This window comes from Echeneis naucrates, chromosome 2 (assembly GCF_900963305.1).
Source record: "Echeneis naucrates chromosome 2, fEcheNa1.1, whole genome shotgun sequence".
In the NCBI taxonomy this organism is placed as follows: domain Eukaryota; kingdom Metazoa; phylum Chordata; class Actinopteri; order Carangiformes; family Echeneidae; genus Echeneis; species Echeneis naucrates.
Genome location: NC_042512.1, coordinates 19,673,140 through 19,700,928, shown reverse-complemented (window position 1 = coordinate 19,700,928; position 27,789 = coordinate 19,673,140). Strand labels below are relative to the sequence as shown.

At 46.2% G+C, this 27,789-nt stretch overlaps 2 protein-coding genes across 3 annotated transcripts; one reads left to right on the top strand and one right to left on the bottom strand.

The window, feature by feature from the left end:
• On the bottom strand, window positions 1–26,704 carry s100b (S100 calcium binding protein, beta (neural)). 2 transcript variants are annotated; one of them, XM_029519240.1, is made up of 12 exons: window positions 26,684–26,704; window positions 24,049–24,100; window positions 12,792–12,873; window positions 10,000–10,130; window positions 9,422–9,643; window positions 5,980–6,205; window positions 4,374–4,575; window positions 3,978–4,121; window positions 2,101–3,864; window positions 1,678–1,759; window positions 1,091–1,135; window positions 1–854 (listed from the first exon to the last, which is right to left on the bottom strand). In XM_029519240.1, the coding sequence occupies exons 8-9, from the start codon at window positions 4,116–4,118 to the stop codon at window positions 3,718–3,720; spliced, it is 288 nt and encodes a 95-aa protein (XP_029375100.1). In that variant the 5' UTR covers window positions 4,119–4,121; window positions 4,374–4,575; window positions 5,980–6,205; window positions 9,422–9,643; window positions 10,000–10,130; window positions 12,792–12,873; window positions 24,049–24,100; window positions 26,684–26,704; the 3' UTR covers window positions 1–854; window positions 1,091–1,135; window positions 1,678–1,759; window positions 2,101–3,717. The 2 variants fall into 2 exon arrangements, with proteins under 2 accessions (XP_029375100.1, XP_029375091.1); XM_029519231.1 differs by lacking the exons at window positions 3,978–4,121; window positions 4,374–4,575; window positions 5,980–6,205; ... (3 more) ...; window positions 24,049–24,100; window positions 26,684–26,704 and having other exon boundaries at window positions 2,101–3,712.
• LOC115054159 (SH3 domain-binding protein 4-A-like) lies at window positions 17,808–25,131 on the top strand. Its single transcript, XM_029519219.1, has 4 exons — window positions 17,808–17,931; window positions 18,279–20,614; window positions 24,331–24,519; window positions 24,598–25,131. Exons 1-4 carry the CDS (start codon window positions 17,808–17,810, stop codon window positions 24,820–24,822), a joined length of 2,874 nt encoding a protein of 957 aa, XP_029375079.1. The 3' UTR covers window positions 24,823–25,131.
• Window positions 26,705–27,789: the final 1,085 nt, after the last annotated feature.

The following is a 27,789-nucleotide window of genomic DNA, read 5'->3' as shown; positions in this document are numbered from 1 at the left end:
TCAAAAATTAAGACTTTATTCTAATAAAAGTAAAACTATTCAGCAATCACATGTGTAAAAAAATATTTTAAGGAGTATTCAGATATTTAAATTCCTGAACTTGCACCGTTTTTAACGAAAGAAAACCATGACGTTTTGTTGACTGTAAAAAGTGAAAAGTGAGTGAAATGATGATGAACTCTTCGGCCCAGATTTGATTTCTCAACAGGCCGTTGTGTCATCATCAGGGGCGTCAAATATGACAGCATGGAAAATCACCAGCCAGTAAATGTTTGTCATCGTCTGGGAAGTTCGTTAGTTTGACCTCACAGGCTCTTTTAGAAGAAAAAGGGAGTTTCGTTTGCTGTAAAAATCTAATTTGTCTGGAAGAGTTACAGGAGCTGTGATTCAGTCCACAGAAGGCATGACAGCGTTCAAACATTCAAAACACGAAATCTAACGTTGTTATTCTGTAAAAATAGGCATTTTCCTCTATTATGTTCAGTATTTTAAGTGAAATAAAAGTTGTTTTTCTCTTTGGATCAGCCAAAGAGCAAATTTGTTCCATGCAGCTTTGAGACATCCTTCACTTTTGGAAAACAACAGGTCAAAAAAAAAAAAAAGGAATTTCACATCTGGAGTGTGTAACAAAGAGCAGCTGGACATCTCCAGGGATTAGTCCTCCTCTTTGACCTTCACAGGCTCCACGTCAGAGCTGACAAACTCATCTTCATCTCCATCTCCATCCTCATGGTTGACAATGTCGTCGTCGTCATCCATCTCATTGGTGACGTACGATCCTTTCTGTCTGGACAGACACCAGAGCAGCAGAGCGAGGACACAGATGAAGACGAGCAGGATGCCACCAACAACCCCTGCAGGGACGAGTCCAACAGTCAGACAGCTCGCTGTTCACACGACAGCCGCCAGGCGTCGCCTAGCTACAACAAGAGGCGGTCTCTGACAGATCAACCTGCAGTTAGCTTTTTGTATTTTTAGGTCAAGGGTCATGGCCAAATATTCCTTGGAAGGTAAATAAAGATAAAATGAGACAAAGAGAAAAAGAAGTGCAGCCAGTGAAACACAGGAAGTTGTTCTAACAGATTCTCACCTCCAATTATCGCTGCTAACGCTCCAGAGTTCGAGTGTATTACATCTGCAAAGACACAAAACCAAACTTTCAGTGTGCCTGCATTTCAGATCTTCTTCCTTTAGCTGTGGCCTGCAGATTTCCAGCACTGAGCCGTCACCCCCCACCCGCCATGACATCTGGAGTTCTGCTCAGGCCACGCCCCCTCAGCAGGCGGTCAAATGAAGTGTGAAAAAAACGCAGCAGCTTCATTCAGTGAAGACCTGATGGATCCCCGAAGGCTCATCTCTGCTGAAACAGGTCCAGAGTCTGATGGGACCAAACACACATCCTTTATCTCCACAGCAACAGACCCTGCAGGAGCCTTCCCATGCTGCTCTCTGATAAGACACTCCCAGCGCGCACACGCACACACACACACACACACACACACACACACACACACCTTGGCAGCTGTTGCTGAGTTCAGACTTTCTGTTCAGTTTTCAGCAGTCTGACCCTCTGAGGGTCTTTGAACGCCACTTTTTCTTCCCTTCAGGCATTAAAAACATTGAAAGCCAGATAGCTTAGCATCTTAGCTTAGCATAAAGCCTGTTGGTGAAGTGTACCTTCAGTTCCTGCAGGAAGCTTTTCCTCCAAGATCGGAGGGGCAGGGCTGGGGGTCGTGTGAGGCTCCATACTGACAGCTACCTGGATAGAGAAAACAGCTCTGGTTATGGAGGAGAGATCCTCCGGGGGTCATCCTCTGAGAACCATGAATGTGCCCTCCACATTAATCCGAAAGATTGATAAGCAACAACATCAGGCTTTAAAGTTTACAGTTATACAGAAACTGGACTGAACATGAATGTTGGAACCACAGTCTGTGTGTTTGTCCCGATAAGAAGAGTCACACTTCAGAAAACAAAGCTGCAAGTGGCTGAAACTGAGAACGGCAGCAGTTTCTGCAAAAGCATCACAAACTTACAAAAAGTTAAACTGAACCACCAAAAATCTAAAGTTTATTTCGTCCAAAATGATTAAAAACTCACCAGTTCTGAGAAACTACAGGCAGCTCCTCACTGAGAAAGAAGACGAAACACCAGAGAGTATCTGCTGGACAACAGTCACACACACACACACACACACACACTGATGGGTGTGGTGCTGGTCCCCGGGGTCAGGAGCCACTCCCCAGCCGGCCAATAGAGACGCTGACTCCGCCTCTCTGATGCTAAACAACCTGCAGATGTCTAAAACTGTGACATCATCCATGAACACACACAAACAGACATAATTTGTGTGTGTGTGTGTCTGTGAACTCTCACCTCCAGCTTGTTTGTTACTGTAGATCTTCAGTTTGTTCAGCAGCTGCCTGTCAGTGCTTCACTACATTTCCCAGAATGCATTGGGTCAACTCGAGCTGAGTGTCCATGTTTTCATAGTTTGAATTGTGCCAGTTTCATCAGTTCTCCCGTTTGTTGTTTGTTTTGGAGCCTTGATCTGAGGATTATTTCTGTATTTATTTATATTCTATTTTTGTCCTGATTATTTCCTGTTAAGGTTTATTTTATTTTTGAATATTTCCTAAATCTTAGCATTTCATATTTTATCTTTGTCATTTTATTGCTTGTCTGAGTGTAAATGAATGTGAATGTTTTCAACGATGTACAAATAAAGTGTGACTGTTTCACTGAATAAACAGATGATTATAGAAAACACATGAAATGTCCACAAACTCAGAGACACTTCGATAATTTAATTTCACATCACCAACATCCAAACAGGTCAGACATCATCAGACCGACTCCGACACCTTCAGCACTTTAATTTGTGTTTTCTTAGATTTTAGTTCTAGATTGTTTCTACTGAACTCTACCAGGATCAGACAGCAGCAGCAGCAGGGAGGGAAACTCGTCTACAGCCGGTTCGTCTCACATAGTCGATTATTTTTTTTGACAATCATCTTCGACATGGATTCGACTTCTGACTTCGGTCGGTTTTCTATCGAAGTGGCAGCGACAGTTAATGACAGAAAATGTAGTGCAAAATCTCTTCAGACATTTTTTACAGGAACAGATGGAAAGAAAGAGGAAGATGTGCAGCAAAGGATCATGGGTGGGCGCAAATCCAGAACTATGAGTCCAAAAGAGCTAAAGAAACATTCAGGAGTCACTTTAGAATTAAATGAAAAGTTACTGAGATTCAGTTTTTACCTTAGTTATAGTCAGAAACAGAAGAAAGGTCAAAGGTCAAAGCTAACGAAGGCCAGGACTAAGACCAAGACTAAGTTTAATAAAGATCTGCTCCACCAGGTGACTCCGTCGGATCATTAAACTCAAGCTGTCAGCAATAAACCTGTGAGTCGATTTAGTGCAGCGTTTTATTCTGAAGGAATCTCTAAAACGTCAGCAGTGATTTTTATTCGTTGGTTAGTTTAATGTCTGCCTTTAACTTTTAGGAATAGCTTTTTAGTTTCAAATGTTCAAAGCTACCTGGATGCAGAGAAGCTGGAGAGCGAGCCAGCGTGGCTGACCTGGCTGAGTTGTGTTTCCCTCCCTGCGCTGCCCTGAAGGCCTCATCAGTAGGTTGTGTGTTGCTAAGCTTAACTGCTTCTTTTATTATTTCACCGCGTCTCCTCCTCTGCCGCCGTCCCGGGCCCCACCTCCTCACTCGTCCTCATGCTCGAAAAACTCATGGCAACAGACGGTAACCACGGAGATGAATGTCATGAACTCCTGGAAGTCACACTCTGCGTCTCCGTCGGTGTCCAGGGTCTCCATGAGGTTGTCCAGTGTGGCCTGGTCCTTCACATGCTGCAGGGGGGAGAAACAGAGAGAGCTCAGCATGGTGGGATGGAGGTTGAGCTGGATTCAAGATGGCTGACATCAACTCAGATCCAGATCTGGCCGTTGGGGCTCCGTCTCACCGCCATCAGGTCTGGCAGCTCGTCATGAAGCAGGTCCTTCAGCTCACTCTTCTTCAGCTTGTATTTGTCACCTTCTCTCTCCGAGTATTTCTGAAACACGGCAATGATGGTCGCCATCGAGGTCTCCAGGTCGGTCATCATCACCTTCAACAGTCACAGAAAGTTTCCTTTTTTGCCTTTGACCTTTAAAACCAGCTCATTAGTTTCTGGGTAAATGTTAAATGTCCTAAATATAAATTGTGACTCAGACTGACTGAGAATAAATTGATGACTGCACTTTCTCTCCTTCCAGCATGACAGTGCAGAAAACTGTGATCAGCTGACTTTGTTGTTTTGAACTTCTCGCAGTAAAATAAATCTCTTGTGTTTAGCGTAAATGAGAGAAGCTGAACTCACCTCAGAGTTGGTGCCAGCTGTTGTGTTGTGTTTCCAGAGTGAAGTCTGAGGTCGCACTGCAGCTTTTATTCTGGAGGAGTGTGGTGGGTGGTGGGCAGAGCTCCGGGAGCCTGTCAATCAAAGTGCCCGGCCAATCCCGTCCGTCCTCTTCTCCTCACTCCACTGACTTGTCCTCTGAACATGATGGGGTTCGATGTGAGACCTGAAAGTTAACGCTTTAAAGTCACAGGACGTCTTATTTTCAAAGGATTGAAGACTGTAATAGATTACAACAGCAGCTTAAAGACACAAAGTGTGTATTTATGTTAAACTAAACTTTATTGGTAGTGTTGACCCCTGGAGGTGTAAACATCCTGACAGGATCGGTCAGAGATGCCCTCCTGGGGGTGATTAGGGGTTCAGGATCTGCCCAGCTGCACCGCCTGCAGCTCGACAGTCATTACGTGGATTTCCTGTTCATGGTCGCCTGAGGATTCATCCAGATGGGCTCAGTGACCTCCTGTTGGTCAGCTGTACTTTGGCCTGAGCATTGCCTGGATGGTCAGTGATGTTAGCATCGAATAAAACAACTACCATCAGGCACTGAGTCAGCTTTAAAGATGAACTTCCTGCTCATTAAGACACACATAAAGTCGGAAAAGGTCTATAAAAAGGCATGATGGGTAAATTGGAGGAGGGGCTTTTCAGCTGAGATATATTTGCCACACACTTCAGCTAATTCAGTCGGACAAACAGACATAAAAGTGCCATCATGGATCTGAAACCATCTATCTGCCCCTCCTCGCTGTGCTCGGCATCTGCTGGGCCACAAAGGCCCGTTTCAGAGGAAGTGTGTGGCCGTGCATCTTAATGAAGATGCTCTTTTCAGCGGTGAATTTGGCCAGACGTGTGCCCTCCGCCGCCCAGAGAGTCCACAAACGGAGCCGTTAGTTTCCCTCCAGACCGAGGGGACGTTTGGAGACATCCAAAAACACCATCAGCTGGGAAAATACGATGCTGCTGTTGTTTCTGTGGAAGTTTGGAAACTGAAGTTCAGAATAAATGAGCCAGATGAGGCTGATTGGACTGACAGGTCCTTCCAGTCATGAGGGTGAAACTGCTGTTTTCCAGCATAACTCATTTTGGGGGAACTTCAGGTGTAACTTGGGAATATTACATTTTGTGCCGAATTCCCCGGATGACTTCCTCGGTCCCCCTCCGTGACCTCTGACCTCCGTCCACTCGGCCGGTGGCGTGCCGGAGAACAGAGCCGACCTGATAAACGGCGTCTTTGTTCGTCCTCACGCGGCCGACCACAGGCCACCTCATTGTTGGCTCCAAACACTGAACCACTGTACAACCCAACATGCTGCCGCCGGCCGAGAGAGCATCACCGGTCATGTCTCTCTCTCTCTCTGTGTCAGCAGTGACACCTCATTTATTTAGTGTAGAAATCATTCAGGCACACAAACTGAATCTTCTCAGCTCAGTCTATCTGATATGAATCATTAAATGCCAACATTTATAAAAGTGTTCTGCTTAAACTGGTTTTCAGGGTGAAAAAGAAGTAAATAAAATCTTAAAAGTTTCTTTGATGAGACAAAATAAACCCATAAAGACGTTTCACCTCGACGTTTCAGTCAGCCTCTCCTCCTCCTCCCTTGTGTCTCTTTTTGCATATTTTCTCCCGGGACACGGCGTCCTCAAACGGCCCGGGGTGTCCTAGGGGCCGCCGGGCCACCAGGGGGGCCGATCTGTCACCATGGCAACGAGTCCACACCTCCTGCTGGTCTGGAAAAGGTTTGCCAGGCCGCTGAGTCACCAGCTGGCAGTGTCGCACAACCTGAGACTGACTAACACACACACACACACACTCCGGTCAGTGGTGTCTTTCTTTTTAAGGGTTTCAGGTTTATAAGGTCTACAGAAGGAACCTCTGACCTCTGACCTCTGATCTGCTCATTATTTACTCTAAGGGCTTTGTCTTGACCTCCAAATCCTTCTGAGGAAAAACTTTGATAATTCGTTCCTTTCTTGTAATGGAGCTGATTGAGCAGCAGATGGCAGCAGAGCAGAACACAAATCTGATCAATATCAATAGTATCAGATCAAAGGTCAGTGAATACACCAAAGGTCCAACTGAGCATCTGATTGTGAAGTAAAGTGCGTTAAGGGTTTCTGTTTCTGGTTCTGTTTTATGGGTTGAGTTAAGGGGAAGTACAGATAAGGGTTTACTGAAGCTGTTCGGTCATCAAGCTGAAAAGTCTTTAGAATTATTGATGAAGTGTCTTAAAGGGGCAATAAAAGTGTTTGATGGCTTTGAATCTTGAAATAAATAACCTAAAAAGGGCTTTCAAAAGGAGACGTGCAGGTGAGATGTTTGAGCAGCAGATGGAAGCATAGCACCAAAAATAAATCCCCAACTAAACTTTCACTGTGCAACAAAATCATCAAGAAAAAGTGTCACGTTTATGAAGAAGCATCGAGTTTTTTTACCTTTTGTGTGTGATTTATTCATTATTAATTAGTTATCAAGCGCAACAGTCGTTAAACTGATGGACTATCTGTTTTAAAATGTCAGTGAAAGCGTTTGTGAATGGAGGAACTGCCCCCCGGGGCTGAGCGCCTCCATCTTCAGGGGCAGTTTGACACTGAATCATCCTCATCGATCGGCTGTATTGATCCCTTGAAGACTCCGACTGAAGCTCTGAGCTGCTGGAGAAAAAAGACAAGAGAAAGTGTGTGAGGTGGAAATGAGAGCTGAGCCGAGGCTTCTGGCCTTTGGGCAGCTGCAGCATCCTTCAGTGCTGCTGATAAAGACCACGTGTGTCTCCTGCAGAGGACTGTGCTGCTGGTCTGGTTCACAGCGTCCACCTCCTGGCAGGCTGAGCGGCCGACATGTTGCCCGGTGGTATCATGGCGTCCGTCCTGGCTGGATTACTCCCCGGCAGAGCTCCTGGATGTCTGGCTGCCGATCACAGCATAATCTGGACCAATCCTCATTCTGTTATTCAATCCCAAATCCCATCTGGCTCATTTGGTTGTTCACACTGACGCATGGAGGCGCCATGGAGGAGGAGGAAGCGGAGGAATGAGTTATCGCTGCCGTCAGCCGTTCAGGTGATTTGTGCAGCTGTCCTCCGTGGCCTGGAGCTCAGAGCAGGTGACCCTGTGTGGTTGTGTTGCTGCATCACAATCTCACCACAAAACAACAACTGGGTCTGCGAGCTGCCCTTCAAACCCGACTTTCAATCAACTGAGAGAAAAAACAAAGGTGGTGAAGTCACTGACTGAAATTACGACCAAAATATAATAACATTTGTGAAATTCAGGAGGATCACGTTCATAATTTAATATCAGATTAATCTGTCCCGGATTTGAAGCATCATGTTGTATTGGAGACTTGCCACCAAAGTTTGTGTCATTGTGTCCTCCTGTATGCAGACAATTCTGAATAACACAATAACATCAGTGTGGTGTCCTTTTGAACGTGCCAGCTGCAGAGTGGCCATCTCATGTCGCATCTGTCTCTTCCTAATCCCATAATCCTCTGCTGCCTCCACTCTCACCACCCCCCGCCATGCCGCGGGATTAGAGGCTCTTGGATCAGGCGCCCTGTGCGGCCCACAGACACACACTCACCTACATTTCCCCCGTCCACCTCCTCACTGAGGGGAAACAATAAACAGTTTAGAGACGACCGTTCTGGTGACCCGGTGAATTCAAGACGCAGAGGAAGGAAGTTCCTCCACAGCTGATTTATCTGACCTCGTCCCACACCAGAGAACTGAGCGGAACTGAAGAAGGGAACTGAAGGAGACAGACGGTGAATTAATAACCTACACTTTGATTTCCTCCGGTCTAAATTACTGTTAACAAGAACCAAACATTCCTCCTGTTTTTGTTTCCACTGACCTTCAGTAAAACTTCAACTATAAATCTCTTCATCTTAAACTGCATCACAAAAGCTCACCGTCGGTGAATTTCCTGCTTTGGCCCAAACTGGAGGAACCTTCAGGTGTAAATAAAGACGTGGCCTCAGTGACGTGAGTGGGTCACAGCTAATCTTCCCACAGAAACACAAACACAGCTCCTGACCAACAACAACACCATCTGGTGAACGCTGAGCTCCCGTCGGGTCAGAAGAGCAACACTTCTCCAGATTACTGACGTCCAGGAAATGATGAGCTGCACTTAAAACCAATCAACAGATCGTTTCCTGGTCATCAGTAAAACAACCACAGAGTCAGAGAGCAGCAGTAAAGAAAGCTTGAAGTCTCTATCAGCATCCAAATCACAGCACAGGCTGAGAGGCCCAGCTTTTATCCTCTCATAAAAATGAAGCACTCAAGTCCTCAGAGGAACCGTTTCATTTGAACCTGACGGAGCTGATGCATGAAAAATGATCCTCTCTGCTTCTGCTGCTGCCTCACACATCTTATTTAGTTTTATAGTCTATCTCTGATCCAGAAGACGTTTAAAGGGACAAAATGAGGAATGATTTCACTTCTCTGTGTCAAGACGGAGGTTTTTAAAAGTCCCCATCAGTACAGACTCCTTCATCTCGACGCCGCGGTTCTCGTGTCACACACAGGATTTGAAAGAGGCTCATGGTGGAGCTGCGTGACTGACAGACGGGTTAATCAAGTTGTTTTTAATCTTGTTGAAAAGCTCCCTGGCCAATTCCTATTATCATAATGAGCTGCCCTCCACATCAGAGGACACTTCCCGTCGTCCTCGTGTCCTTGAGTGTGTCCTGAAACATTTCCTGTTTCAGCTACTGATTGGCTTTTTGATTTCCAGTGAGGTGATGTGGTTCTTTCCTGCGAGGCCACTTTCTAACTATTCACTTCCTGCCACAGGTGAATCCTCTGAAACCCGACATATCCCAGGAGCAGCTCTGTTCTGCAGAACCCGGTCCGGTCTGTCCGGTCCAGAGGTGAGACGACCGTTTAACCTTTTAAATGGCGCTTTAAGTCCCACTTGGCCTTTGAATCCTGCTGCAGATGCTCAGCTATGTCAGATTTATACACTATCAGGAAGAACTATAAACTTTTTGGCACACACACCTGATGAAACTGAAGCTGAGTTTAATGACTTCGGCTGCTGGCCGACCTCATAAAGTGGATGTCTTGTTTCCACAGCGGCTTCATTTATCACCTCCGATCTGGAGATGGATGTGGGAGGAGCTCTGTCGGATGAAAACAGCTGAGGGGGCTCAGAGACGACGACGGCAAAGACACACCTGGTTAACATCTGGACTGTACTCTGGTCTTCATCCAGCCAGACCGCTGGATGGAAGAAATTTAAAAAAGAATTTAAAAAAATGACATAAAATGGAGAAATATTTGTGTTATAAAAACAGAAATCAGATTCACATCATAGATTTTCGAGGATTTTGACATTTTATCTAAAATATTTCAGTGATTCTGTTTGACTCAAGTTTAATCGACGATCCAAAAAATGAAACTGATTTCTTTTATCTGCCTTTACAAAAAGTCTCCTCCGCATCATTTCGGAGAAAACGTTCTTTACTGCCTTTCCTGATCGCAGCGACGTGTTGATGTGGCCTTGATCTGATGATGCTCATTATTCTGTAAAGCCAGTGGATGCTGTTACAGATGAGGAACATGAATAACTTATTTACCTGTCTCATGTTGAACCCCTGGGCAGAGAGGATGTTGGGTAATTAAACTGGCCTGGACGACGTGGAGGAGCCGTGATCGGTGTCTTCTCTGAGCCAGAAACCTGAGGTCAAGGATGAGCCTCGTCCTCCAGCTGTGGAGTGATCAGACAGATGAAGACACATCTTTGTCTTCACAGTCAATAAAATACAGCCGTGTTCATAAATCCTTCTTCAAAACGACAGAAATGAAAATAACAAAGTCAAAGATGAGATCCTCCTCTGAAACAAAGAGCCAGAGACAATTTAACAGAAGATAAAAGCAGAAAGAATCTCATCAATGAGAACAAACTTCTGATCGGTCATATGACTGTGTTGAGCTTTAATGTCACATCCCTGTTTTTCATCTTACAAGATGAATTTGTATAATTTGAGACTCCTTCCAAACCGCTCACATCCATCTGAGTGGAGGAAAAATCATTATGCTGTGTTAATCATCCCGTATCTTGTCTGAGTGTCCTTCAGTGAAGCTAAATCTGTCCGGCTCTCTTTGCGTTTGCTGGATAAGAGCGGCCGAGGATGATGAACGCTGCAGACATGTGGCGGCTGCACGGTGAAATGTTAATCATTTACTAACCAGGGATTTGAGGATTTGAGGATTTAAAGGGCACCCTTCAGAAAGCAGCATCCTCTGGTGGCATCACATTTTCAGAATTAGCTTCGGTACGTTTGATGTTGCACATGAAGGTGAAGAAAAATCCAAAAAACCACCTGAAAACTGAAGAAACGTTTCATAAAGGCTGCGGATGTTCTGGTTATTAACCGAACCTCCACAGGATTATCAAATGATTTATGCTCATTTTCTAATTCGAGGAATTAACACTAAATCCTAAAAAATGCTGCCTAAGGGCACAAGAGGCTGCAGGCTTCAGGTGAGTGTTTGTGTGTCCGTGTGTTTCATTAATCTGCGGCCTTTTAAAGCTGCTATGATGAATAAATCATTTCCAGTGAGCAGTTGTGAAGCCTCTGGTGCAGACAGATGGAGAAGAGGAAGAGGAAAAGCACTAATGGATGACATCTCTTGTTGAGGCAGCAGATTTCCCGTCTCTGCTCTGAGAGTCGAACAGATCTAAACTGGTTTGGTGGTTTGTTGCATCATCTCTGATGATTTCAGGAATTCATCTGCAAATCATTTGAGTCGTAAAATACAGAACGACAGTTTTCCTTTCACGTGGTTCATTTGGAGGTTTTCTGAGACCTTTTGGCAGTTTTCTGCAACCTTTTTGTTTGAGGGACAAAGACAAACCTCAGTGCAGCCTTTCCCTTTTCTTTGCTGGCATTCTGAGTATTTAGGGCGAGTTCTGTGTCACCTCTGTATTTGCATTCGTGTAGCTTCTGAAATAAAACCAAATTCCTGGAGTTTCTTCCCAGAACCAACCTGGCTGACAAGCGAGTGCTCCGTCATTCTGATGCAAAGTGAGCTGCTCTGATAGTGAGACTCCTCGATAGAGCGGTGAATAGAAAGCTCCTTTTCAGATCCCATAGTTCCCATTCAGCCCTCATGAATAGTCGCGTCCAATTCAGACTGGGCCTCAAATAAAAGCTGAACTACGGGGCAGCAACGGCCGCTCAGTCCCATCCAGACCTTTATCTTTCCAGGGAGCTCCCTCTTTTTGTGGCGGACCATGAAAACCCTCAGAAACTCTTGATGGACGGAGACCTTTAGGTCCAGATCAGGTGGACTGGACTGGTCTGCCGTCATCCATCAGTTTGTCCAGCCACCTGGAGGTGGGGAGGGGGCGGAGTTTACGGTGACGATGTTCGTTAACTGGAGGTTGGTAAAGAACGAGACAGGTGGACACTTTCAGGGACATTCGAGGACATCAGAGTGAAGCAGCAGCCTCTCCATCACGCCGTCCACAAATCCTTTTTCTGAAAAGGTGCCGGTCAAGGTGACTCTGCTCTGATCTCCAGCCACTTCATAACTGGCTGGGTAGACATCCATCACAGCCCCGGCCGCCCTGACAGATAAATCCTCTGTGGACAGAGAAGGTGGACTTTAATTCACCCCCCATGAAGGCAGTGCTTCTCCTGTCACCCGTAAAAGAAGCCCCCCCGCCTCCAGCATGTGCAGCTTGTGGTATCATCTCTTTTTTTAAAAATGGTCCCATCCAGTTTTTACAGGTTTCCTCATTAAGGGAAGTTTCCTTGGTCGACTCCTCGATCCTTTAATGTTGCCGTTTATTCTGTGACATCACAGAGCTGATCTCCCTCTCACTTTAGGCCTCGTCATTATCAAGAACTCTCCAGCTGACTTTTTAAACTGTGGGCGACAACAGTTTTAAACCAGCTCCTTCTTCTGTTGTTGTTGATGGCGGTCGTCTGGAAGTTTCACTCACTCGCGGCCTTTAATCACCAAACTCCCAGTGAAACGCGGCTCATTAGCGGAGCGTCATCCTGCTGCAGGAGCCATTTAAACTTCAGCTCCTCTCAGCCTTATTTATGGGGGCCGTTCCATGACGACTTGGGGAACAAAGTGTCGATGGGCGCCGACTCTTCAGGAAGCTTTATGGGCTCATTTGCTCCCGTCTGTGATGGGGTGTCCATCTTGTTTTATTTATTCATGACAGAAACAGTTATTCATTCTTTTCATGGCAGCTTCAAGTGCAAATTTTCTGAGCTCCCTCTAATGGAGAAGTAAATCTGCCTCCAGATCAATTTAATGAAACTGATCACATGACCTTAAATCTGAGCTGTAATTGAACCAGAGAGAAAAATGGCAGCCACATTAAGAGCAGAAGAGAAACAACAACAACCTGTACATCAGGTGATGGATTAGGGGGCGTGGCTAATGTGTGACAGACAGAGCAGGTCCGATCCGCCTTCTCCCACAAATCTCTGAAAAACAAAAAACAACAAATGTCAACAATAAAGGTGAGTTTATCAGTCAATAATTCCATTTCATTCATTTCCTTCATCGTCTTTCATTCTGATGCATCTTTAGCTGCCGCTAAAATGTCAACTACACAAAATGAACACAACATGAACATTCAGTGTGATCTAAGTGCACTTTACTAACTAATGAACTAACCAGTCTTTACACAGGCGAAGAACGGAGGGATGATTGACTTTATAAATGTGTGTGTGCTTTAATCACATGGATCAGTCAGAGCTGGAATAAAGCTGTGCGTGTGGCCCCGCCCCCTCTCTGACGTCACCACTCTCATTCAGCCCAGTCCAGCAGCCGGAGCGCAGACGGACGGGGCTCCGGTGAGTCGGTCCATCTGTGAGCACTGAAAAACTTCAGGAACCGGATCGGACTCTGGTTCGGACTCTGCCGATGTTTTCTGAGGAATGAGCGTTTGTGTTGGAGACAGATGACGCGAGAAAAAACGGGAAACTGAAGAAGAACCGCTTCTGTGAGAGGTCAGTTCACATTAAATTCAAATGTCGACTTTATGACATCCTCATGTGTTTGTGTGACTTTCTTCTTCCCTGTGCATCTGAAAATCTACATTCATGACCGAAGTGACCGGAAACAATAGAGGAACAATAACGCGCCTGCTGTGCACGCGGAAAACGATACGCGTGCGCGCGCGTGTCCCAGTGCCACCTTAGTCAATAAGGTCATCCGATAAGCTGCAAACCCCGCCCCCTCCCCCCAGAGTCTCATGCATCTTTACTTTTTCTTCTTCCTGCCTCCTCTCCTCCTTTCCTTCCTGCCTCCTCTCCTCCTTGCCTCCTGCCCTTCCTGCCTCCTCTCCTCCTTTCCTTCCTGCCTCCTGTCCTCCCTGCCTCCTTCCCTCCTTTCCTCCTTGCCTCCTGTCCTCCCTGCCTCCTTTCCTCCTGTCCTCCCTGCCTCCTTCCCTCCTCTCCTCCTTGCCTCCTGTCCTCCCTGCCTCCTTCCCTCCTGTCCTCCCTGCCTCCTGCCCTTCCTGCCTCCTCTCCTCCTTTCCTTCCTGCCTCCTTCCCTCCTTTCCTCCTTGCCTCCTGTCCTCCCTGCCTCCTTTCCTCCTGTCCTCCCTGCCTCCTTCCCTCCTCTCATCCTTGCCTCCTGTCCTCCCTGCCTCCTTCCCTCCTTTCCTCCTTGCCTCCTGTCCTCCCTGCCTCCTTCCCTCCTTTCCTTCCTGCCTCCTTCCCTCCTTTCCTCCTTGCCTCCTGTCCTCCCTGCCTCCTTTCCTCCTGTCCTCCCTGCCTCCTTCCCTCCTCTCCTCCTTGCCTCCTGTCCTCCCTGCCTCCTTCCCTCCTTTCCTCCCTGCCTCCTTTCCTCCTGTCCTCCCTGCCTCCTTCCCTCCTCTCCTCCTTGCCTCCTGTCCTCCCTGCCTCCTTCCCTCCTTTCCTTCCTGCCTCCTCTCCTCCTCTCCTCCTTTCCTTCCTGTCTCCTCTCCTCCTTGCCTCCTTTCCTCCTCTCCTCCTTCCCTCCTGTCCTCCCTGCCTCCTTCCCTCCTTTCCTTCCTGCCTCCTCTCCTCCTCTCCTCCTTTCCTTCCTGTCTCCTCTCCTCCTTGCCTCCTTTCCTCCTCTCCTCCTTGCCTCCTGTCCTCCCTGCCTCCTTGCCTCCTTTCCTCTCCTTCACCTCCTCCTGAATCTGGTCTGCGGTGATCCTGATCAGGCTCTGGCTAAAACCAGCATTAGTAGATAAGTTGTTGTGTGTCGTCTCCAGATTGTGCGGACGATGAGGGTGTGTGTGACATCACTTCCTGCAGTGTTTGCACTGCCCCCACCGGTGCAGTCAAGGACTCCTGGACAAAGATCTTGTCCACCTGCTGTCGCCCTTTAAAGGTGGACATCCATCAGGCCTCTACAAACTGAGCTGTCAGGACTTCTGGAACTTTGTGATGTCACAACCAAGCAGCCACCTTCCTCTCCAAGCCCCGCCCACCTTGGAGAATGAATGAATGAATGAATGATCAGAATGAACATCTGAAAGACTTAATGGTGAAGATGAAACTATCTGCTGTCCTCAGAATGACCGGCCGCTGCGCTCTGAATGCCACTTCCTGTTCCTCAGAGTGAAGCCGAGGCGGCTCCAACACTCGCTGCTTACGAGCTCCATTCACCTGTAAACTTGTCCTGACGGGAGGGAGAAGAGCGATTGTACTGATTTGTGCAGATTTCTTGCCGTGATGAACGGCGTGGTCAGGCCACAGTGGAGCCGCTGACTAATGTAATTGACCACGTGCCAAGGAGACGATTTTTTTTTTTTTTTTTAATTCTGCAGCTGAAGTTAAAACCCTGACGTGTCGCAGCCGGCAGGAATATGGCATCCAGTTAAAACTGTTTTCAGTGCAAGCTGATGACATCTGATGCAGGAAGAGACTTTGAGCTGCTCCTCCTTCGTTTCAGGTTCAGAGTTCTCCAAAGATCATGAATCACATTTGAACCACGGTGGCCCAGCAGTCCAACTCCTGCACGATCACCTGCCATCAACAGACATTAGAAGGTGATACTGCAAATGATGGCCAAGAATGTCGAAGGGCGCCCCGAGCTCCTGCTAATTGCACACGCAGCCTCCTGATGCATGCTGGGAGTAAGAGCATGGCAACAGAGCGGCCCATCAGACCTGATGTTTGAGCAGAAGACCGAAGTTTCATGAAAAATACATGAAAGAGCTGACCTTTAATGGAGCTGAAGGGAAAGGGAAATGTTTTCAGCCTGAGGAGACTCAGATTTAAATATTTGATGCCAGCAGTTGTGTTGTTTCTCAGGCTCTCGCCGACAGGTCTGTAAACGGCTCATTTGAAACAGATGTGATGGGACGATGATAAACTCTGCATATGGCTGCTGGAAGTGGTTTTTATAGCAACGCTCATCTGTGGATTAGGACGAGCCGACTCTCAGCTAATTAAACTTTCGACTCCCCAGTGTCCTTGTGGCTTCATCACTCTGTCAGCCTGACCGAAACAAGTTAATCATTTCGCCGACTCAGATGTGGAAGTGGCAGCTTGGTGCTGATTTGTTGGAAGTTTCGTCTCTGTAATTGAAAAGTGTACATCTTTCTGTATCTGTATCTGCAGCATCACTCCGGTTGTGTTTATATTCTTCGTCTTATTATTTCCTGTCTGCCAGAGCAGCAGCCTTCAGTTTTCCCCTCAGTATCTGTCAGAGCGGCTCACATCCTGCTGCATTTAGCAGGACTCACCTCTGCATTATAGCACAGATGGTGACGGAGTCTTTGTCAGCCGGCTCGTTATTGATCGATGCCCGCTGAGGGCGGCTGTTATCGACAGGCCACATGCTCCCTGACAACGATGGAAATGAAATGTCTCAGTAAACAGACATGAAACTTCCTCTGCTGCTCAGAAACAGATCCAGTTTTCAGTTTTTTTCCAGCAGAAGAGACAAAAGTGGGAAAATACAGACGCCTAAAAGCCAGAAAGAGGTCTGAGGACTCAGAATTCAAAGGTCCAGTCAGAAAACAGTCAGCCAATCAGAAGAGAGGCTCAGCCTGATTGGCTAAGAGGAGATTTCTGCGACATTGAGATAGTTCTTGGTTATTAAAACCACAAATATACCAACATGAGAAGGTAAAGGTAGTTCTGGAGTAAAGTGAATAAAAATGACAAATGAAGCTGATTCTTTCAGAACCAAACTGATATCTCACATACAAAAACACTGAAACATTCATTTACTTTAATTCATGAAGTTATGTCTTCTCTGCCTGCAGTTATTATCGTGATTCTTCTGCTGTGAAAAGAAATGAGTGTGTTTTTATCTCTTTGGATAGACCTGTGGAGGGGGCTCAATAATCTGCTCAGCACAATGACAATTGATCTTTAAGCTTCAGAAACTTGGAGCTGTGAGCTGTGGGACTGCGTACAAGAACAGTTTCCATGTTCATGTCTATAGAATTACAGACTGAGTTCTCAGTGTTACAGATAATCCTCCAGATTATTTTGGATTGAATTCATTCTATGTTTTTTGGAGGACGTTCTGACCAGCTGCTCAGGCAGAATATCTGATATCAAAGCTGGCAGTAACAGTTCGTTTGCAAAGTGATTGTCTTCAGTTTTGACTGAAAACAAGACAGCTGGTACAAACTGCAAATGAATGAAACCACGGAGAGGAAAATCAGCTCCAGACATTAAAAGTCTAATGAAGATAATCAGTAAAAGGCACTTAAACGGCACCTTCGGCCGCCTCTGCTGCTTTAATCTGATTAGAACGGCATCATTAGTGTGCAGATGCAAATGTTCCTGACGTCGTGTTGGAATAAAAAAGCATCTTGTGACTGATGGCAACGTTTTGCTGCAAAACAATTTCACGCTGCCTCTCTAATCAGATTGCAGTTCTCTGCTGACTTTGTGTTTTCGTACACAAATTGAATCAGAGCTCAACTCCAACAAGGAAAGTGGCAACTGGAAGAACTGAAAACAGCAGAGGAGGCACCGACCTGCGACGAGGCCTCCAGCCACGAATCAGAGAAACACAATTACTGTACATAATTCTCTGAGTCTACACAGCACTCATTCAGACAAAATCCAAAATGTCTCACAACCATCGAAGACTCAAGATTCTTCTCACGCAAACTCCAAATTTGTCACTTTAGCTCATCACTTGAAACAGTTTAGGTTTAATTATTCCTTTTCGATTTCTCTCCCCTGAAGCGCTCCCTCTCTTCACTGCTGCTGTTCTTTGCATTGATTTGGAAAAACGTCTCCTCCTCATTTCTTATTTCTTTCTCTCATCCTCAGTTACTTCCAAAAGAAAAAAGAAAGCACAAATCCACAGTGATATCTGTCTGCCTTTTTTTTGTGCTCTGACCTTTCTGCTGGTCGCCCCCACCGTGAAATTCTTCTTGTGTTTAATTCTACCCAGGTGAGCCGACGTTACGATGGCCGCCCATCGAATCATCAGAGTGACCAACAACAACCACATCCTGCCTCGCTGCAAGTCTGAGGGGACGCTGATCGACCTCAGCGAGGGGCTGACGGGGGCCAGTCTCAACGATGTCAAAGGTCAGTGTTCCAGTCAGACGGTGCCTCGTTCTGAATATTTCATTTCCTTTTCATGGGCTCTTCCATCATTTGTTGGAAACATTCATTTCCTGGCTCTTCCACTTCAGTAGTTGCTTTCCGTTGCAGCTTTGTTGACATGCTCTATATACGCTAATGAGGTGAACTAAAAATAGTTAAGTAAGCAGCGGATCTGCTCATACGTTGAATCTTGATGTTCAGCGGATCAGAAAACCAAGAATTCAGATTTCTTCACGATGTGGTCACGCAGCCTGTTATTAGATTAGCTTCCTGGAAACCTCAGGATTTTGTCCTGACAGAATTCAGACTGTGGTGTGTTTCCTTCCTAGTGCCTTCTCCCAGTGCCTTAAGGCTGGACGCGTCTTTCTCCTACGGAGCTGCACAGGAAGTGGTGGCCATCAAGGATTACTGTCCCAGCAGCTTCACCACGCTGAAGTTTTCCAAAGGTGATCGGCTCTACGTGCTGGACATGTCGGGGGGCGAGTGGTGGTACGCCCATAACAACACGGAGATGGGCTACATCCCGGCCGCCTACGTCCAGCCGGTGAACTTCAGGAACTCTTCGCTCAGCGACAGCGGGATGATTGACAGCGTTGGGGAGGGATCCGAGGAAGGGTCAAAGGAGTTTGGAGGTTTGGGGGAGTGGTCGGGGGGGGGCCTGAAGCCCTCCCCAGTTTACCAAAACAGCCCTTTCTCCGTGAACCCCTTTATCTGTCCTTTAGACCAAAACTGCAAAGACAACGGCGTGAGGAACTCTGCGGACCTCATTCTGTTTGACGCTCTTGGATTTCCATCGTCCGGCTCCAACGTGAGCAACGGGTTCAGCAGTTTCCACATGAACAATACGACCCCCACCAGCCCAAACCAGGAGGGCGTACCTCACCTCCACAGGGATAATCCTTTCTTCAGGAGTAAACGTTCCCATAGTTTGTCAGAACTGTCTGTTCTTCAGGCCCAGTGTAATCCAATATTACCTTCTTCTGGATTCTTCACGGGCCTTAAAGCTCCGTCACCAGAGCAGTTTCAGAGCAGGGAGGACTTCAGGACTGCTTGGCTGAACCACAGGAAGTTGGCCAGGTCTTGCCATGACCTTGACTCCCTGGGCCAGAGTCCTGGGTGGGGTCAAACACAGCCGGTGGAGACCAACATAGTGTGCAGGTTGGATAGTAATGGGGGGGTTGTCCAGCTTCCAGACACCAACATCAGTGTTCACATCCCTGAAGGCCACGTCAGCCATGGAGACTACCAACAGATCTCCATGAAAGCCTTACTGGACCCTCCACTGGAGCTCAACACTGACCACTGCTCCACTGTGAGCCCGGTGGTGGAGATAAAGCTCAGCAACATGGAGACAAAGTCCTTCATCACGCTGGAGGTGAAGGTATCAGTGACCATGAAGAAGGAGAGTTGTCACACTGCTGAAGTTCTGTGTGTTCGCAGCGACTGCAAAGAGGGGCCTTACATCCCGATCCCCAATGCTTACATCTACAAGGACACAGTCCAGGTCCAGCTGGGCAGTCTGGAGCCATGCATGTACCTGGCCGTTGTGGTTCAGTCCCAGTACATCGGCCACAACACCACTGTGTGGGATCACGTGCAAAGGAATGTAACGTTGGGTGTTTACGGACCGAAGCACATCCACCCGTCTTTCAAGACAGTGGTGGCCATGTTTGGGCATGACTGTGCCCCCAAGACTTTGTTGGTAAGCGAAGTGGGTCGGCAGGCCAACTCAACTCCCCCGGTGGCCCTCCAGCTGTGGGGGAAGCACCAGTTTCTACTGGGGTTCCCTCAGGACCTTCAGGTGGGACTGTACTCCAACATGTCCAACTACCAGGTGAAGGTGAGCGAGGGCGCCGGAATGATTCGAGGATTTCAGGTCAAACTGGGGAAGGTTAACAGGCTCCTGTACATGATAACGTCACACAACCCCAACAGCATCTCAGACTTCACTCTCAGAGTCCAAGTCAAGGACGCTCTGGACTGCATCCTCACCCAGTTCTGTGTTCAAACTCCTCCGCCGCCACCGAAGACCGGGGCGAGAATAACGGGTCAGAGAAGGTTCTTGAAGAAGAAGGAGGTGGATAAGATTGTCCTCTCCCCGCTGGCCGTCACCTCCAAATACCCAAAGTTTCAGGACCGGTGCGTCACCAACCTGAAGTTTGGCAAATTGATCAAAACGGTGATCAGGCAGCACAAGAGCACCTACCTGCTGGAGTACAAGAAGGGGGACGTGATTGCTTTGCTCAGCGAGGAGAAAATCAAACTGAGAGGACAGCTGAGGACCAAAGAGTGGTACATCGGATACTATCAGGGGAAGATCGGGCTCATCCACGCCAAGAACGTTTTGGTTCTGGGAAAAGTCAAGCCCATTTATTGGTGTGGGCCGGACTTGACCACCACAATTCTGCTGGAGCAGATCCTGAAACCGTGCAAATTTCTTACATACATCTACGCAACAGTGAGGACGGTTTTAATGGAGAACGTGGGGAACTGGAGGGCGTTCGCTGATGCTCTGGGATTTGGGAATCTTCCGCTGAATTATTTCTGCCGGGCCGAGCTGGACAACGAGCCGGAGAAGGTGGCGTCGGTTCTGGAGAAACTCAAAGAGGACTGTACCAACATGGAGAACAAGGACAGGAAGTCCTTTCAGAGGGAACTTATGATGGTAAGAGATGTTATTCTTTTACTTAACTTCTGCTTTTTTCAGTCCCAAACTTTCAGCCTTGGCAGACGCTTTAAAATTGGACATCGAGTGAAATCAACGAGTTGAGCCACTAAAAAACACAAACTTAAATGTTTGTCAAATCTGAAGACGCAAGTAAAATTACTCTCACAGACTTTTGCATTCACACGAGGTCTTAGAAACATCTTTAAAATGCTGAAATCGTCTTAGAATAATATAAAAAAAAAAGACTTTCTGGCTGCATTAGCATCAAACTGTGTATTTTATGAATAAGAGAAAGAACAAAAATCTAATTCGCCTGCTTGCTGTCTGATTGATCAGCACAACAGGAGCAGATTTTAGCTCACAACCTCCGAGCAGCCGGGGCAGAATGAACACAAAGAAAGACACTTTCTGTCTTTCATCCCATGGGAATCCCACAGGAATCTCATGACCCACCAGATTCCTGCAAGGACGTCGGCCCCTCAGGTGACAGCTGCTCGTCCTGCAGCCTGAAAAATAAGGCTGGTGGTTTGGTGCAGTTGCTTTCACTGTAGTTTCAGCAGAAACAACTCGGTCACGGCGGCCTTGATGTGTTTTTCTTCAAGGTTTCCCCTCATCAGAAAAGCAAAGTTCATTTCCCAGCTGCTGCGTTTTCAGAGCTACACACCTGCAGGATTCTTCCAGTTTGGCTGCAGAACCACGTGAGCCTGTAATCTCAGTGATCTCTCTGAATCAGGAGGCAGCCTTTTATGTTTCATAAAAAGCTTTTATTCTGAAAGCTACCTTGAACTGCAGCTGAGGCAGCTTCACTTGCTGTGTGCACAAAGAGCATTTTGGCTTTTCTGTCTGTAAACTGTTTCATCTGGGCCTCGTTCAGCTGCTTTTATAAGACAATATGAACTGCAAAGTGAAACGAGGACACATTTCATCACCTGTGACGGGCTAGAAAGTGAAAACATGTTTTGTTGTTGTTGTATATTTTCCGCCTGAAGAACAGATTGGTTGCTGGCTGTTTCAGGTTTTGTGGTTTGGGTTATGTGCTGCAGGAGATCCTGGTCCTGGTTCTCCCTCTGAGGATTCTGTGGAATTTATTTATTCATCTCACGATCCGTCAGACTCTCCTTGTTTGCATCATCTTTTTGCTTCCTGGCGTCTCAGTCGGCTTTTTTCCCTCCAGACAAATCTGAAACGTCTCCTCCTGTAGTCACAGCTCCATCTGTTGCCTTTCTCCACCTGTTAGAAATCACTTTGGCCTGCGACATCTGCCCCCCCCAGCAGTCCTGCAGTGACCTGATTTTATCCAGAAACAACAGAGCTGTCACACCCTGAGCATGTTGGAGTGAACGGCTTCTGTCGGGGGACGAATGCAGCAGAGACAATAATGTGTCGTGTTTCTGTCTGAAACATTTAAAAATGAAAGAACGAGCGCTCGCTATCAGCCCCCCCCACCTCAGCAGCCAACAGGTGTTCTCATGTGAAATGTGAGCTGACACCACCCTGGAGGATCTTTTAACGCCGCGACTCCAGTTACAAAGGCAGAGGACAAAACGAGGAGGCCGACTTCTGTTGAGAGGGTCATTTAATAATAGATCCCTGCACGGGGGGGGGGGGGGGGCGAGGGGAAATGATCCTCCTCTGACTGCTGGGAACGAGCTGCTCCACCTGTAAAAGATCCAAAGTGGATTCAGTCTGCTGGAAAGCGACAGAAGTTTGAAGATGTGTTTCATTATTTCTTTGTCCCTCTGTTTCTCTTTTTGCTCTTCTTCCTCGTCACCATCCTCATCATCAGCTGTCAGCGCCGTCTGTCCTGCAGATCGCCACGATCTGACGCTGCTCTATTTATGGATCAGGATCGTCTCCTGGGTTACAGCCTCAGACAGATCCAGACAGGAAACAGGAAGAGGAAGTGATGTCGAAGAAAAGTCACAGTTTCACGTTTCAGTTTTGAAACCTTTTTTTAACCTCGTCTGTTTCCGTTGAAGGTGTGTGATGCGTCCCCCTAACCTTTATTTTGAAGCTCTGACTTCTCCCTATCGTGCCTTCTTTTTAATCTCGGCTGAACACACCCATTCTGTGTGTCTATATTTACACTGACAGCCCGAATCAGCAGAAGGCCGAGGTGCTCGTCAGCCAGGTGGTGAAGGTGGTGAAGCCGTCGTCCAAGCTGAGCCCACCCAATCAGGACAGAGGACAGAGCGCTCAGTCTGATCTCCGTGGTGGATTCATCCTCCGGCCTTCGGGATGAATTATCCTGACTGTAACATGATGTGATTCATCTTTCGCCTGACGGCCGGTGACTCACATCCTCAGGACCACAGAAGAAGAGAATATATCGCAGATGCCATTAACCTTCTATATAAAGCCCATAAATCCAGCCCATTAAAAATAGCTGAACTGATTTTGGGGGTAAAATCCTGATTATTAACGATACAAAGTGACAAACTCTCCGTATTTTAATGTAAATCACCTCAGAAGGAACAGCCTGTGATCAGTGTGCCTTCCACTTCTCCCTCCATAAAGTTCATTTAATGGAGCTCCACTCGTTTCTAATGAGTCAGCTGCAGCTTCAAAGCAGCGAGCACACACACAGACACACACTGTCTAATCTGAATTATAAAGAAGCACATTTCATGCTGCTTTCTTCTGTCAGTCAAGTTTGAATCCATTATACTAACAACAGACAGCAGTTGAGTTTCACTGAAGGCTGATATGGTCTAAACAGGACAACGTAAACCTGTTCATGGTCCCAAAGAGGACCTGAAACAGACGATGGGGTGGGGGACTTTCAAAAAGCCACCTGAGCCTTCAAAACGAAGCAAGAATACACCAAACACAGGGGAAGAGATGAGGGCAGGGCAGCCAATCAGGCTGGAGGGAGACGGGACAGAGACAGGAAGTGTTATAATAAAAGGAAAACATCTAAAGTCTGTGGAAGTCATTTGAGACCAGCCCACAAATCTGCACAAATAAAAGACAACAGAAGCAGAAAATTGATTTTATGAGCTTCCACACTGCAGCAGGCCGCCGGCACCCTGCAGGGCCCAACAGCATCGGTGGGTTTTAATTAAAATATGAGCGATAAGAGCCGAGCTGCTCTGCTCACTCAAACCTGTTGATAAAAACTCGGGTCAAGATCCTGTTACACAGAGTCTTCCTCACTGATATATAATTAAATTGTCACCAGGCACAGATTAAGTATTAATGTCTCTCAGTGTTTCATATCAATCTGATTTCAATGAACAGAAATGAAAACTTTAGAGTGAGAGTAAAAGCAAAAACTGAAAAAAATCAGGATTTTCAAATTTAAAAAATGAACATCATGCTACATTGAAGACTTGAAACTAAGGATGTTTACTGAGCTGATAAATCCTGAGAGAATAAGACCACAACAGTTTGTGTGTCTGTTGTGTGTGTCAGTGTCAGAATCTTCCTACCTGCTTCATCCAGCTGTCTCTGGTTCTGGTTTGTCGTCACTGAGTCGTGTTTCTGCGGGATCAGAGGAAAGATCTTCAGTTTCACTGAACAAACATTCTGTTAAAAATCATAAAAGAAGTGTGTGTCTGGTTTTTCTTGCAGCAGATTCATCAAGCTGTGTTTTGTCATGGCTCTGGTCTGCTGGGGTTGCCATGGTGACGGGAAATGATGAACTGGTGTCTGATGGTTTGATAGTGTGTGGACAGGAGGTCACACCGCTCTGTGTGCGTGTCCCCACTCAGGCACTGCTGAAGATGGACTGCCAGGGTCTGGTCGCCAGGTTGGTCCTGGACTTCGTGCTGCTGACCACGGCGGTGGAGGTGGCGTCCCGCTGGAGGGAGCTGGCGGAGAAGCTGGTCCGAGTGTCCAGGCAGCAGATGGAGGCCTACGAGGCGCCGCACCGCGACAGGAACGGCCTGCTGGACAGCGAGGTGAGGAGGTTTGTCCAAGGCCTAGTCTGTGGCGTCCTGTTGTCCTCAGCTGAACGTGTCCTCCTGTCTATCCCTCAGTCCATGTGGAAGCCGGCGTACGACTTCCTGCTGACGTGGGCCGCCCACGTCGGGGACAGCTACCGGGACGTGATCCAGGAGCTGCAGCTGGGCCTGGACAAGATGAGGAACCCCATCACCAAGAGGTGGAAGCACCTGACGGGGACGCTGATCCTGGTCAACTGCCTGGACACGCTCCGCAGCGCTGCCTTCTGTCCCACCGGCTCCGGAGACTTGGCTGTCTGAAGCTCCTCGGGCCGATCTGTCCGTCCCCGTCTTGATTCTGATGCAGCACCACCTCACTCCTCTCTTCCCCTCAGGACTCCACAGACCTGAACCTCTGCAGTCGTACTGTGACCTCCGACCTCTGACCCCTGCTGTTTTTATTTGAATTCCTTCGATCAAAGCGAAGCTGAACCTGTTTCCTACAAACTTTAGTTTGCCAAAATGTCACAGCTTTGCAGTGAAGGTTGAACAATATTTCTATTTTTATACACAGAACGAAAGACATTTTTGTGTCTCTGAGTTTTAGTTCCTTCTTCTTGTCCAATTAACTTTCCGTCTTTCCACGTTTAAATGATGTTAATTTGAAAAAGTCCAATTATTTTGCATTTTCCTGCTAATTTTGTTTCCGTACAGAATTCAGAGTGAATCTGTGAGTTTAGTGTTGGATGTCAGAGAACGTCTTTGTTTCATCAGCTGCAGTGAAACTGTCACATCAGAAAAACATGTTGATTTTTGTTAGCTAAAAGCTGCAGCTTTAGATTTCTGTTTTCTGCTGATGATAAAGTTTGTATTAAAAGCTGTTTGTCAGTTATGATCGATGAGCTTTGATGCTTCTTTTGTACGTCTGTTTTCTTTCCTGTTGCTCTTTTCTACGTGTTGTGTGGCGGCTGACTTTCTGTCTGTTTGGAACATGAACAGGCCTTTCTATATTTGTATGAAACTTTGATTAATGTCCCATCAACTGTGAAGCGTCGCAGCTCTTCAGTGTTTTCTGGTCACAACGTAACAATAAAACTAATAAATCGGTGTTCATGGCGACTTTCTGAACTTTAAACCAATTACATGTGTTGAAAAGTGAACTTCCTTTCTGCCCTCACAAGCTTTCGAATCCTGTGACTGACAGTGATCGTTGCTCATTAACTGTCAGAGACACATCCAAAACCACACATGAAGGATCCTATATACGTGCACAAACAGCGCACAAATCCAGAAGCGTGTTCGTCTTTCCCATATCAACACAATCCTACACACACAAGGACACGCAAAAAGAGAGGGGGTTCATTGTGTTAACGGAGACAAACCAGCTTGACAGACTCGTGCTCTGACTCTGATTCTGAGCATTCCTGTTGTGTGTTCATCAAATCAGTCTGAGATTTAAAGCTGTAATTTACATTTATTTCAGACTCAAACTGAAACTCTTCTGTTTGCAGACGCAGAAAAACAGACTGAGCGTTCAGTCTGAAACTCATTGGGTCGGTTCTGTCTCCTGATCTGGTCCAGGATCACAGAGGAGACGCTCCCTTCTCCATTCATTCAGGATAAATAGAGAAGCTTTGAGCTTTTCAGGTGGAGCGATGAAAAGCCGACGCTCCGTTTCATCTGCTGTGGAAACAGGCCTGACCTGGTTCATCCTGAGACTCCAAAGACAAAAATAAACCTCCTGCAGCTCCTTCAGTGGGGCCATTGTTTGGGGGCCTCCATGATGGGCACCTTTTTTATCAGAAGTTTGTGCAGCAACACTTCAGACTTCCTGTTTTACGTTGGAATTACTGAATTAATATATAAAACTGAAGGCTGACAATAATCTGGATGTTCGTTCTGCAGAAATAAAATAAAACTAAAATATCAGGTTCACATGTGGAGAAGGCCGGTGTGTGTTTGTCCGGTTTACTCAAAGTACACAACCACAACAAACAAACAACGTGGAGACGATCTTTTTTTCCCTTTTTATAAATTTGTACTGATGCAGTTTAAATGTCATCAGAAATAAGTTGTAACGATTCGAGATAAAACTAAAACATTGAGACATTAGCGTCCGCTTTCTTTAAACTCTTCTTTAAAGTCTGAATAATAACACATTCTGTCAGTGAACATGAGTTACCTGTTGGCTGGAAGAACGCTCCGCCCCGGAAACAGCTGCTCTGTCTACTTCCGCCACAGGTGAAAAAAAAAAAAGACTTCCGTCGCACATTAAGAAAAGTAACAGGTAAAAGAAAAAAAAACTACTTCCGTCACATGCAAATAAAAACAACACTACTTCCGTTGCAGGTAAAAAAAATAAAAGAAAACAGACATATAGCGCCATCTAACTAATCGAAGATTCTCCACCTGTCTGCAGAATGTTAAACAAATAGTTCTTTTGTTATTTCGTGGATATTTAAGCCACAATCCTGCATTCAAAAATCAAGCCTGTAAATTTAATTGTTAAAGAAAATGAACCGGGAAATGGCGCCATCACGTGGAGAAATAAAATCATTACAAAATTTAAATTCCTTCCGCCGCAGATTAATAAAAGTAAAAACACCTTCGTTACAGGTGAAAAGAAAATACTACTTCCATTGAGAATAAAGAAAATAAAACTACTTCGCAGATTAATACAAGTAAAATTACTTTCGTCAGAGGTAAAAACAAAACTACTTCCGTTGCCAGTAAAAATAAAAGACAAATTAAACAGACATATGGCTCCATCTTGTGGAGAAATAAAATCATTACATCAACAGGAATATTTTCTTTAAACAGCAGTTTGATCAGAAAGTTTGATTTGTTCTCCACCTGTCTGCACCAGAATGTTAAACAAATAGTTCTTTTGTTATTTCGTTGATATTTAAAATGCATTCAAAAATCAAGCCTGTGAATTTAGTTGTGAAAGAACATGAACTGGGAAATGGCTCCATCTTGTGGAGAAATAAAATCACTACATCAACAGGAATATTTTCTTTAAACATTTGATTTGATCAGAAAGTTTGATTTGTTCTCCATCTGTCTGCACCAGAATGTTAAAAAATAGTTCTTTTGTTAGTTCGTTGATATTTAAGCCACAATCCTGCATTCAAAAATCAAGCCTGTGAATTTAGTTGTTAAAGAAAATAAACTGGAAAATGGCGCCATCACGTGGAGAGATAAAATTATTACAGGTAAATTAAAACATCCCACCGTATATTAATAAAAGTAAAATCACCTTCGTTACAGGTAAAAAGAAAATACTAC

Coding starts and splice junctions, on each gene's coding strand:
- LOC115054159 (XM_029519219.1), top strand. CDS start 17,808: ATGGCCGCCCATCGAATCATCAGAGTGACCAACAACAACCACATCCTG. Junction 17,932..18,278: donor CAGTCTCAACGATGTCAAAG/GTCAGTGTTCCA, acceptor TTTCCTTCCTAG/TGCCTTCTCCCAGTGCCTTA. Junction 24,520..24,597: donor ACGGCCTGCTGGACAGCGAG/GTGAGGAGGTTT, acceptor TCTATCCCTCAG/TCCATGTGGAAGCCGGCGTA.
- s100b (XM_029519231.1), bottom strand. CDS start 1,747: ATGGAGCCTCACACGACCCCCAGCCCTGCCCCTCCGATCTTGGAGGAA. Junction 1,136..1,677: donor GCTTCCTGCAGGAACTGAAG/GTACACTTCACC, acceptor GTGTCTTTGCAG/ATGTAATACACTCGAACTCT. Junction 855..1,090: donor GTTAGCAGCGATAATTGGAG/GTGAGAATCTGT, acceptor TCGTCCCTGCAG/GGGTTGTTGGTGGCATCCTG.